The sequence below is a fragment of the Genypterus blacodes genome, unplaced genomic scaffold (assembly GCF_046128005.1).
Source record: "Genypterus blacodes isolate CSIRO-AG114 ecotype Tasmania unplaced genomic scaffold, CSIRO-AGI_Gbla_v1 ptg000165l_1, whole genome shotgun sequence".
NCBI lineage: Eukaryota > Metazoa > Chordata > Actinopteri > Ophidiiformes > Ophidiidae > Genypterus > Genypterus blacodes.
This window is the reverse complement of record NW_027466966.1, coordinates 89,803-101,573: the sequence shown is the minus strand read 5'-3', so window position 1 is coordinate 101,573 and position 11,771 is coordinate 89,803. Positions and strand designations below refer to the sequence as shown.

Sequence of the window (11,771 nt, the reverse complement as noted above, 5' to 3'; positions counted from 1 at the left end):
GCTCAAGTCAAGTGGAATGACTCCTAACTCGTGACTCCTCCACTCTTCTCCTCCCCAATAAGCCCTCTCCTCTCCTCTCCTCTCCTCTCCCCTGCCCTGCACTGTGCACTCTCAGTGTGCTGCTGGATGCTGCCGCTCTCTCATCTCTCACCAAACCCGGTTACACTTTAGAAACAAGTCCCATGTCTCCTCGGAATATCTCCTAACTTTTTTTTTTGCAATATTAAACTGAAACGATCATGACTACGGTGCTGCACAAAAAGAGGAGGAAGGACTTTCTGCCGTACTTCCTTGGGCTGGTGTTGTTTCTGTACTGCTCGGTCCATGTTGTGTCGTTTACAGCTCAGTCAGCTCAGGAGGCACAGCCTGTCAGAGTGCGACGGGCTCTGGGTAAGACAAAGACATCTGTCTAATAGTCTCACTGCTTTGATGTGTTTATGATTTCTTCATCTTTTCTAATACAGCTGCAGGGGGGGGCTTCATGTTTCTGACACTGGGGGATGATTTGTTTATTCCCATCTAATGTAGTGTGCAGTCATGTGTGTAGAGCTGCACTTAAGCAACAGGCTGCTGATTTGCTGTGACAGATTGTTGTCGTCGTTGAGCTCTGAGCTGTGATCCGTCTGCTGTTTCAGAGAATGACACTGAATGCATCGCGCCTCAGTCCTCTGAGTTTCCTGACGGCTTCTTCACGGTGCAGGAGAGGAAAGATGGAGGGCTCGTCATCTATTTTATCCTGATTTTCTACATGTTTCTGGCTGTCTCTATAGTCTGTGATGACTACTTTCTGCCCTCCCTGGAGGTCATCAGTGAGCGTAAGTCTGAGTGTGTATGTGTGTGTGTGTGTGTGTGTGTGTGTGTGTTGCAGCATGCATGGATGTGGATTAAGTATGTACAGAATACCTAAGGGGATAATAATAATAATGTGTTATTCTATAACATTTGCATAACATCATTTCACATTATTGTAAAATGAATAATAGCTTTTATGTTCAGAATACTGAACATAAAAGCGTTTCTGTCGCTCCTTTACAGCCATAGATGTTCCTTTACAGATATTTCGATTTGTAAGTTTACTGTCCATACATAGTTTATATTGGGGTGGGATTTCTATACATTGATCGGTATTTGTAGTAGCAGGAGCAGGAAAGATATTTAAATGTATTTTAATTGTCATGTTCTTGACCTGGGGGTCTGTTGTTAAATTCACCTCCAACTACTCAGAGTATTGCAAAGATCAAACGTGTATGTGAAGATATACAGTATAGGGATAAGTTGTATCTAAATTCCAAAAGTGGAGTTGACTTGAGGCAAACCCCCCCAAAAAACTGATCCAGGGGTGCCTGTAAAGCAAGTGTGTGTGTGTGTGTGTGTGTGTGTGTGTGTGTGTGTGTGTGTGTGTGTGTGTGTGTGTGTGTCTTGTGTAAGAGGGGGCACACAAGACAAATTCCAGAATGACGTGTTCGCATGTGATTTGACCCAATAAAGTTTCTTCTTCTTCTACACCAGTACGTCTCTGTTACAGGCTGATATCAGCCCGTACAAGAACCCTGCAGTACATAAACATACATATCTCTTTGTGAAGTGCACAGTTTAATGTAAAGTTATTGATAACAGAGACATTGATTCATCACTGTCCTGACTAATGAGGCACTTATTGCATCATTATTGTCTTGTATTGTATTTTGTCCTTGTTATTCCGTACACAGTGTCCATACTGTCTCTGTCCCCTGCTTGTCTCAGGTCTTGGACTGTCTCAGGATGTAGCTGGAGCCACATTCATGGCAGCTGGGAGCTCGGCGCCTGAACTGGTCACAGCCTTTCTGGGTAACTGGGTTATGGTCTCATAAGCTGTATAATAGCCGTGAGCTGGGAGACATGTAGAGCATAGTTCAGTGTGTTCAAATATGCATGTGTGTGTGTGTGTGTGTGTGTGTGTGTGTGTGTGTGTGTGTGTGTGTGTGTGTGTGTGTGTGTGTGTGTTAGGTGTGTTTGTGACAAAGGGGGACATTGGCGTCAGCACCATAGTGGGATCGGCCGTCTACAACCTCTTAGGAATCTGCGCCGCATGTGGACTTTTGGCCTCTGTGGTACGTTTCGACTCACGTACACACACACACACACACACACATACATACAACATTCTCACAAGCACAACCCACAACAATTCACCTGTACATCAAACCTGTAACTTTAATATGTCAAAGCATTTAAACTGTGTGTGCTTCCTCCCTCAGACGGCCCGCCTGACCTGCTGGCCTCTGTTCAGGGACTGTGTGGCTTACGGCATCAGTGTCACCGCTGTTATTGCTATTATATCTGACAGCAAGGTGTACTGGTGAGTGTTTGACCTGAGTTGTATTTGTTTTCTCTGATCCGTCATGGAGATACTGTCTGATAAAAGCATCTTGATAATGTCCACCCTGTAAACAATAGAAGACAGATTCAGATCCAGCTGCTTATTGCACCTTATGACTGATAGAACAGATTAAAAATAGAACACCTTAAAGAAAACACCGGCACATTACAGTCGCCAATCCATGACTCACAAAGTAATTCACCTCCTAAACAGTGATTGCAAGAACATCCAGTATTTATGGAATATTTCCTCATGTGGCTTTATGACTTTATGTGGATCGTGACGCATTAGAATGCTTTGTTATTTTCCTATAATCAACACCGTGACAGAGTTGTGTGAACATTGAACTGTGCGTGACGTATTATCAGTACATGTAAGTTGTATTAGGAGAGAGAGAGAAAGATGTTTGATGTGTTTACTTAAGCATATTGCTGCATAATGTCCTATATCTGTTGGGCTCTAATCTCTGCCGTCTGTCTGATTGTTGTTGTTCAGGTACGACGCCGCCTGTCTGCTGCTGGTTTACGCCGTCTACATTGTGGTTCTGTGCTTTGACCTGCGCATCAGTGAGTTTGTCCTGAGGAAGGTGAGCCCGTGTTGCAAATGTCTGGGTAAAGGCTCGGGGGAGAGGACGGAGACGCAGCCTCTGATGGGCTGGAGTGGCGACGACACCAGCCTGCGAGTCCACAGCCGCTCCAGGACAGACAGCGGGATCTTCCAGGATGACTCCGGCTATTCCAACCTCTCTCTCAGCCTGCACGGCCTCAATGAGATCCCTGAAGGTAAAGGACTCCTCTCTCCAGCATTGACCTCTGTGACCTTTTCATGACGCATCAACACCTAACCTTGTTTGTCTGCTGATCTCCTAGAACACAAAAATGTATTTGCTGTGCCGGAGAGCGACGTGAAACGGATCTTCTGGGTTCTGTCTCTGCCCGTCATTCTTCTGCTTTTCCTGACGATTCCTGACTGCAGGAGAAGGTTCTGGAAGCAGTGGTACATGATAACCTTCCTCATGTCAGCTGTCTGGATCTCAGCCTTCACATACGTTCTGGTGTGGCTGGTCACTGTCGTCGGTGAGATATCATTCAAAGCAAACATTCTGTGATGAGCTGACCCTCTTTTAGAACAACACAGCCTGACAGTCAGCAGGTTGTGGCGCCTGCTGGATTACAGTACGAGAGTGAAACATGTGAGAGAAAGGTCTGATATGCAGAGTAGAATCACATGTTGGTCTGCTGGCTCATTCCTGAGACGCCATTGTACCGCAGAGTTAAGCAGGGGGTTACTACTGCAGGATTACGCCCTCCTCTCCTTCACCCCCGAGGAAGCAGTCATGTGAGCTGCGGGTGCTGATCCAGAGCAACCCGAGGGCACGGGCCCAAGAATGACCAGGCTCCCCATCCAACAGCTGAGCTATAGAAAGAGTTCCTCATGTGATAATGCAAGGTCTCCTGAAGTATAATGGGATTATTATCTCACACTCACATGAACATCCGGAGAGTGAGAGTTATGAAGGAGTTACTATGGCGACGGCATGTTTACGTGCATGTGACTATCAGCAATGAGGCTTTGAAAAATTCCTGGAAGCTGGAAGATTTGGTTTAATGAGCAGGTTTGTGTTTTTGTCCCAGAGGAGGAAAACAAAGTAAAATATTTGATTTTCCAACATCGGCCTTCAAGACGACGTATTTGGCTTTAAAGGAAAATAAGTTCAGTTCTAACTTTTATTTACGATAGAACAGGAAACACTTAATCTTATATCATAAAAGCTCCTTCAGTGTTTCATGTCTAGATTACAAAATAACTTTAAGGGTAAAACTGTGACCAAAGTAACAAACTTAACTCAAACATAAGCAGCATTTCCCCTAGCTTGCTAGCTAACTAGCTTTTCACCACATAATATTCACATTAAACAGGAGAAATCTGTTCCTTTAGATGGTTATTAAGTGACTGTGTGTTGTTGTAGGGTGACTGATCTCATATTGGTGTTGTGTGCCTACAGGAGAGACCCTAGCGATCCCTGACACAGTGATGGGCCTCACTCTGCTGGCTGCAGGGACCAGCATACCTGACACTGTAGCTAGCGTGATGGTGGCCAGAGAAGGTAACATCTTATGAACACAAGCAGATATTAAGAGAATATATCAGCATAAATGTTCAAGCTTCCATCCTTTTCCTTCCTGTTGATCAGGTAAAGCTGACATGGCCATGTCCAACATCGTGGGCTCTAATGTGTTCGACATGCTGTGTCTGGGTCTGCCCTGGTTCATCAAGACCGCATTTGTGGACACAGAGAACCCTGTAGAGGTGAACAGCAGTGGACTGGTCTTCATCTCCGCCACACTCCTCCTCTCCATCGTCTTCCTTTTCGTGGCTGTGCATGTGAACGGATGGAAGTTGGACTGGAAGTTGGGAGTCGTCTCCCTGTCGTGTTACATCCTGTTTGCCACACTGTCCATCCTGTACGAGCTGGGGATTATTGGGAATAATCCCATGAGGATGTGCAGTGACTGAGTTGAGCACAGCTTCACCTGCTGGGCCCTGAAGGAACTGCCAAAGAAGCAACTTGTGATCTGCAGTCGTGGTTACTGAAGCTCGTTCTCTTGTGTTTAACTGTCAATACAATTCTTATTTATTACAAAATAAAGAGCCTGGATCAATCCTGCATGGTCTAACCTCACTGAAGGCCTCATATTAAGATCATAACTACAACAGGGACATGGCAGTGTGTACATTTAAAGGTAGATAATAACAGAAAGTCATCTTCTACTTCAAATGAAGCCTGAGAAGGAGCAGCTGAATACAGGAAGTGAAGAGTGAAAAATAGTGGAATATTCCAAGAACCTGTAATAAAGCTTTTATGAGTCGGTCCAGACTGCCAGCAGGAAGAGAGCCAGTGTCACAGAGCGAGAGGCTTCACCTTCTCCTCACTGTTTCAACACTTTATTGCCGTGGCTTCTTCTGAGATTAGGACAGAGTGTGTGACTTGAGGAGGTCAGTGTGCTGCAGTGTGATGTGATAAGTTTAACAGGTCAAACACACACACACACACACACCCACACACACACACACAGAGAGTAAACAACTCCAGACTCTGATCCCAGCAGACTTTACAAGCACAAGGTTTAAAAATTAAAAAGTTTATTTGTTCAAATAAACCGCCTTGCAAATTATAAAGGGTTTACAAAACAAGAATAAAGAAAAGAATCTCTATGAACAGAAAGCTATCAAACAGTGGACATGAATATGAAATAACTGTGTTTTTAAAACAAAACAAAAGCTTACAGGAGGGCCGAGTGTGAACCCGTTAGTGTTTCTACAAAAGGTTTAGGCGTTGCGATCTATACGGACGTCCACCTCTCGCCCGTTGATCTTGGTGGCGTTCATCATCCGGCAGGCCTTGTCGGCGCTCTCTTGAGAGTCGAACCTCACCGTGCCGCAGCCCTTTGACTTCCCGTTCTCCATCTTGATCTCTGCGAACATCACCTGGCCTGCAGCAGGAGACAGGAAGGAGGCGGTGTGTGTGTGTCAGCGCCTCAGAGCAGATGAAGCCACAAACACGACATTTCACTTTAAAGTCATAGAGTCAAAGACGTACCGCAGTGACTGAACTTCTCCTTCAGCTTCTGCCAGGTGAGATCATAGGAGAGCTGCAACATAAAGTAAATAAATAAATAAATACTGTCAGACATCAGAAACAAGGAGAGTCACATGAAGTCAAGTTCAAGCACTTCAAAGCTCTGAATGCTCTGGAGCTCTCAGGCTGTGTAAGCATGGAGCTGTTCATGATGACATCACCGCCTCTGCAGTGAAGGAGCTGAGCAGATAGTAGAACTGGAATCGTGGTTAAAGCCCACACTTACATTTCGCACAAAGATCTGACAGCCTGCTTTGGACCCGGAGCCTCTGTCAGTCATGCCTCCACCCATGTGTCCTGGTCCTCCTCCTCCTCCTCCTCCTCCTCCCCCGAAGCCTCCAAAGCCCCGGTTCATGTCCATGCCTGACATGCCCATGCGGTCAAAACTGGAGCCCATGCGGTCCATGCCCGGGTTGCCCATTCCACCACCTGCAACCAAGAGCGCAGACAAACTGGATGAGTCATGATGCATCTGTATGTTTGACTGCATGTAGAAGAACATAAGGAACACCTAAAGATCCTTCTTCTTCTCCTTCTCTCCTACGTCTCAGATTACTTCCTGGTCCTAACATTCATTCAGACAGAGGAGTGTGTTCTGTACCTAATCCAGTCCCCATGTGTCCCATGCCACCGGCGCCCATGCCTCCTCCAAAACTGCCACCTAAAGGAGAGAATAGAAGGAGGTCCAGGTTAGAGAAGACGTAGACGGAGCAGGTAGGTAAGAACAGATTCCCTCCCTCTCTCTCCGTGAGTGAAGGCTGGGTCCAGTCTGTACGTACTTCATGTTGAGGACTCTGGTCAGTCTGAGGTCACAATCCCGTTCTTACCCATTCCTCCAAACGAATCCCCAAAGCCTCGATTCATCTGCATGTCGCTGTGGCCGAAGTCACGATCCATACCGCCCATTCCTGACCGGTACATGTCTAAACACACACACACACACACAGATAAATATCCCACCTTACACACACACACGGTTTGATTGTGCGTCTCATTACAGCGTCCAGACCGCTCACCTCCCATCCGGCCCATCTGTGCCATGTCTCTCCCTCCAAACCCGCCCATGTTGCCCATGCCGTCCATTCCCCCGTAGCTGCCGCCACTGCCGCCGCCGCCGCCGCTCATTCCTGCCAAAGGAAGCACCGAGTCTCATGATCACACTCTTGTTCCTTCCAGAGACGAAACGACAGAACCCCAGTCCGATGATAAGAGGAAAGAAAGAAAGACTGTACCTCCTCCAAGTCTGTTCATGCCACCATAACCTGGAACATCCATGCCTGTGACAGAGGAGGGACTCAGTCAGCTGCTGCTTCATGTGTAGTGAAGTGGAGAAGGTGTGGATGTGTCCTAACCAAAGGATAATCAAGAGGTCGCTCACCTCCAGGCCCCATGGAGCCCATCCCTCCTCCTCCTCCTCCCCCTCCTCCTCCTCCACCGCCTCCTCCACTACCCAGGCGGTTGGCATTGATGGGCTGCCCTCCAGGTCCCAGGCCCATGCCGATACCGCCCAGACCCCCTACACACACACACACACACACACACACACACACACACACACACACACACACACACACAGAGACACAGACACACAGACAGACAGACAGACAGACAGACAGGAGGAGGTCAGGCACAGTAGATGCAGATGTGAGTTTGACATGAACATGATGAAGAGACAAAGTGCTCACTTGGTAGCTGAGGTGATTTGTCCACTTGGCGGAAATCCTCAGGTGGAAGAGATTTCTCATCCTGCAGAAACACAACAGCAAAATGTAAACATGCAGTATCCCCCCGTGTGTGTGTGTGTGTGTGTGTGTGTGTGTGTCATTAGTCATGTGTAAGAAGAAGAAACCTCGTACCATTTTAACATGCATCTGTCTGTCAAAGAGCATCTGTCCGTTAAACATGGCTGCAGAGTCCAGAGTCAAGGAGCCGGTGTGTGTAAAGCTGTGATGCTGTGGCGTGTGTGTTGTCTGAGTGTGATGGTTGTGTCATGAAGGATACATATGGCCTGCACCGCCTCCAGCGCCTGCTCAAAGGTCACTGTGCCCATCCCTCGGCTCTTGCCGTCCTTGTCCTCCTTCACGTCCGCCCGTTTGACCACGCCCGCCATGCCGAACACTTCCTTCAGCTTCTTCCAGCCCACCTTGAAATCCAGCTGTGGAGCGACACAAACAGGAACTGATTGTAGACAGAATAAGATCAGGACTCCTTCATTGTGACGCCTGAAGGGAGCTTAACGCCGCGTCCTTACATTGGCGACAAACACCGTGGTCCCGAGCCGTCCTGCCTGCAGCCCATGGATGACCTCGTGGGGGATGTTGGGGTTGTTGGCGATGGAGGGCGGCAGGTTCATCCCAGAGGCGCCCATTTCCTGCCCGCGGCCTCCCTGTGGCATCCCTCCCATGCGCTGCAGCACACGGCGAGCGTGTTCCCCGTCAGGGTCCTGGAGCAGGAAACACATTTAACACTCATGTTTGCATAACGTCGGTAAACAAACTCTCCCCGCCTGCCTGCCGTGTCTGTGTCAAACATAATCCTGTGTCCCACCTCCTTGATGTTGAGTGGTCTTCCGCTCAGGTCGTGCTTGTTCATCGCTTCTATGGCCTTCTTCACAAACTCTTCATCTTTGAACTCCACCACACTGTTAAAGTCAGAGAGAGAGCAGAGCCATCATGAGTGTCCTCCAGCCTGTGAACGCATCAGAACCATCCATGTTTGACAAACGAGTGCGGTTTCTTACCCGCAACCCTAAACAGAAGGCATCATGGGAGTTCAAGCAGCGCGTACATCCAAAGAGGGAGCAAACAGAACACAATTACAACCCAAACAAAGCACGGGAACATCAGCTCAGGCTTCAGCATGCTGCAGCTTTCATGTTGTACATTATCCAAATTGTTTCTATGAGTTCAAGTCAGATGCTTTTTTGGTTGCGACCCAATGTTGTGCAGGCCTGAGGTCCGAAGCAGAGGGACGTTATCGTTATCCAGAGCAGCTCAGTGTAGACAACTTAAGTCTTCATAAGCGAATAACAGAATTAAACACGAGACACACACACCTGGTGAACTAAATTGGGGCATCAGCACAGATCCATGACTGAAAACATTTGAATGTTGTACAACGAACACATAGAATGGAGTAGAATATCAAAAAATCCATTTAGCAAAAGCAAAACACGGTGGTACATCTATTTATCTGTGAGTTTGGAAAGGACTACAGGATGTTTGGAGACTTTGAAGAGAGAGCCGTGAAGCCGTAAAGCAGAATTGTAGAGGTCAGATTTGGAGACGGCTGAGGGTCAATCAGGTAAAAAGACAAATCACACAATCCACGTTGCCCTTTGGAGGATAAATGGCCAAACAAACAAACTTGACACCAATTGAAATGACAACAACGAAAGCAAAAGTTTACTCTTAAGATGAAGAAGTTCATTGGGCTCCTTTTCCATAATCAAACAGGACATCTCCCTTTCAAATGAAGATCAATCGTTCGCCATCTATCAGGCTCTCTTAAAACACAACCTAGCTCCAGATCGGTAGCATAGAAAGACCCAAAGGATAGAACCTAAAAGAGCACTTGATGATAAAAGGAGAGACTGCTGAGGGTCTTTTAAAACCTCGTGCAGCAAGTGGACCACATGACTTACCCTTGACTTTCCTTCTGCATCCTTAAAGAGCTCCACGTATGTAACCTCACCAACTACATGAGACATACAAAAGGAAAAGATACCAAAAGAACAAAGGGATTTAAAGTCACCGAGTCTTCACGTCGCCGCCCGGCCTTGGCAATGCCGCTACAGATGGAGATGTCCCATTAATGATCATCAACAGTCCAGCCCAGACAAAATCCCACCAGACAACACCAGGCCTTTTCTGGGCCGTGACTGAGACAAACACAAGCCAAGGCCAGAGAGAAACACAGCTACGTTCACACCTGGGAAATTCAAAAGACTTCAGCATTCATCAGTAAGGTCAACAAGGTCAACAAGGTCAACAAGATTCCATTGACAGCAGATTTGTTTGAGGGGGGGAATGTTTAGTCTGCGCTCTTGCCTATGGAAAGGCTTCGTGAGTTTCATTCATACAATCAAAGGTTCAACCTGGCAACAGAATCATAACAAGGATCGGTTCTACTTCTGGTTTGAGGTAACACAAGGGTAGAAGAAGAACGAGGCTCATAAGTGAGTCCTTCTCTCACACACACACATCAGCCCAAAACTAAATTGGTGTCCACCCAAATCAGCTAATATCACACTGTGCTAGTTCCCTAACATCTGCTGCTCTATGTGCAGAGGAATCCATCTGCTTACAAAGGGAGAGAGGTGAGGAAGAGCTGAGGGAGGGGGAGGGGGGGCAGACAGAGGGCCGACCCCGTCCCCACGATGGCGTCCTTTACCTTTCTCACGCATCAGGTCTTTGATGGTCTGCCACTTCATGTCGTAGGGGATGTTGCTGATGAACACGCGGTTCCTGTGAGGAGGCTTCTTCTCTCCGCCGTGCTTCTCTTTGTAGGGGTGGAAGCGATTTGCTCTCCTGCTTCCAGAGGACTTCTCTTTGCCATCGTGCTTCTCTTTGGGGACCTTAGGGTCTTCAGTGTCCCTGGAAAGACACAGAACAAGGTCCAGTCAGCAGGTGGTTTGATTTAAAAGAGCAACATTATGGGCCACAGGGGGTTAAAACAGGTCCAAGCTTGTTGTGTTACTTTAGGCTGAGTGATTATGTGCAGCTGCAGGTCCATCACCTTTAATTTGTACACACACACACACACACACACACACACACACACACACACACACAGTGACAAACGACGGAGATGCTAGAGTTCTGTTGACTGAGTTGTGAATCAAACTTTATGACGTAATGCAGCTTCACTGACTGGATTATGAAGCTGACATCCAGAGGGTTTGCCAACATAAGCCTGGTGCTAAACGAGCAGAACACACAGTCACCCCTGCCCCCCTCATCTTACACCGACACTTCATAACCGAGCCGGAGTCCCGTGTGGGTCCCAGCTCCCACACCGAGCACACACACGGTTCTTAGACATCACGTTAGTTAGCTGCTCCTCAGCTAACAATAGCTATCTAGCCGGGACTCCATCTTAGCTAGCGAGCCGCTGCACAGACAGAGAGAGAACAAAGCCGTATTTTACTCACGTTTTGACGCCATTGGGGGTTTCCTGGCTTGACTCCTCGGTGTCGGACAGGTTGAGTGTCGGTGTTTCCTCTAGTTTTATCTCATTATCTATCGTTTCAACATCTGCCATGTTGAGGTTTGTTTTCCCAAAACAACGCAGGATGCCCCAGTGGCTACGCAGTTCAAAATGGGCAGATGAGATTTGAGGAAGCCACGCGAGACTTCATATGGAGCTGTTGCTAGGCAGCCTGCAATAGATAGAATATACATATAGAATAGTGTGGAATAGAACTGAACGGAACTTTACAAAACAAAGCTAACAACATAGAATACAATAATAGAATGATATAATAGAACTTAATGTGATAAATTCAGGATCATTGGAGAGTTTGGAGAGTTTCACTGTAGCTTCTGGATGTGGTTTGAGGTTTTCATGTGTCAGTGTGCATATTCAGCATCCAAACCACAGAAAGTAACACCATGTACCCGCAGCAACCCACATCAGATCAGAACAGCAGCACTGTGCCTGTTTCTAAGTCATTATCTCTGGTCATAATAAAGTACAGCATTATCCAGATGATGTCTGCGTGAAATCAGTGTAATGTATTGAGTCATACATCTAATACCTTTTTGTAGTTTA

The 11,771-nt window shown here is 47.1% G+C and overlaps 2 protein-coding genes across 2 annotated transcripts; one reads left to right on the top strand and one right to left on the bottom strand.

The window, feature by feature from the left end:
* Positions 1 to 239: 239 nt before the first annotated feature.
* slc24a5 (solute carrier family 24 member 5) lies at positions 240 to 4,938 on the top strand. Its single transcript, XM_076167610.1, has 9 exons — positions 240 to 390; positions 636 to 815; positions 1,744 to 1,827; positions 1,987 to 2,090; positions 2,238 to 2,338; positions 2,855 to 3,141; positions 3,229 to 3,435; positions 4,365 to 4,466; positions 4,554 to 4,938. Exons 1-9 carry the CDS (start codon positions 240 to 242, stop codon positions 4,874 to 4,876), a joined length of 1,539 nt encoding a protein of 512 aa, XP_076023725.1. The 3' UTR covers positions 4,877 to 4,938.
* A 556-nt stretch (positions 4,939 to 5,494) lies between these two features.
* myef2 (myelin expression factor 2) lies at positions 5,495 to 11,341 on the bottom strand. The gene is made up of 17 exons (XM_076167617.1): positions 11,152 to 11,341; positions 10,392 to 10,594; positions 9,643 to 9,695; positions 8,740 to 8,747; positions 8,547 to 8,640; positions 8,251 to 8,442; positions 8,001 to 8,154; positions 7,856 to 7,905; positions 7,685 to 7,745; positions 7,378 to 7,515; positions 7,232 to 7,276; positions 7,016 to 7,126; positions 6,827 to 6,922; positions 6,601 to 6,660; positions 6,226 to 6,428; positions 5,961 to 6,012; positions 5,495 to 5,853 (listed from the first exon to the last, which is right to left on the bottom strand). The coding sequence occupies exons 1-17, from the start codon at positions 11,259 to 11,261 to the stop codon at positions 5,690 to 5,692; spliced, it is 1,794 nt and encodes a 597-aa protein (XP_076023732.1). The 5' UTR covers positions 11,262 to 11,341; the 3' UTR covers positions 5,495 to 5,689.
* Between the last annotated feature and the right edge of the window lie 430 nt (positions 11,342 to 11,771).

Coding starts and splice junctions, on each gene's coding strand:
- myef2 (XM_076167617.1), bottom strand. CDS start 11,261: ATGGCAGATGTTGAAACGATAGATAATGAGATAAAACTAGAGGAAACA. Junction 10,595..11,151: donor ACCCCCAATGGCGTCAAAAC/GTGAGTAAAATA, acceptor GTGTCTTTCCAG/GGACACTGAAGACCCTAAGG. Junction 8,443..8,546: donor GACCACTCAACATCAAGGAG/GTGGGACACAGG, acceptor TTCCTGCTCCAG/GACCCTGACGGGGAACACGC.
- slc24a5 (XM_076167610.1), top strand. CDS start 240: ATGACTACGGTGCTGCACAAAAAGAGGAGGAAGGACTTTCTGCCGTAC. Junction 391..635: donor CAGAGTGCGACGGGCTCTGG/GTAAGACAAAGA, acceptor CTGCTGTTTCAG/AGAATGACACTGAATGCATC. Junction 2,091..2,237: donor GTGGACTTTTGGCCTCTGTG/GTACGTTTCGAC, acceptor TTCCTCCCTCAG/ACGGCCCGCCTGACCTGCTG.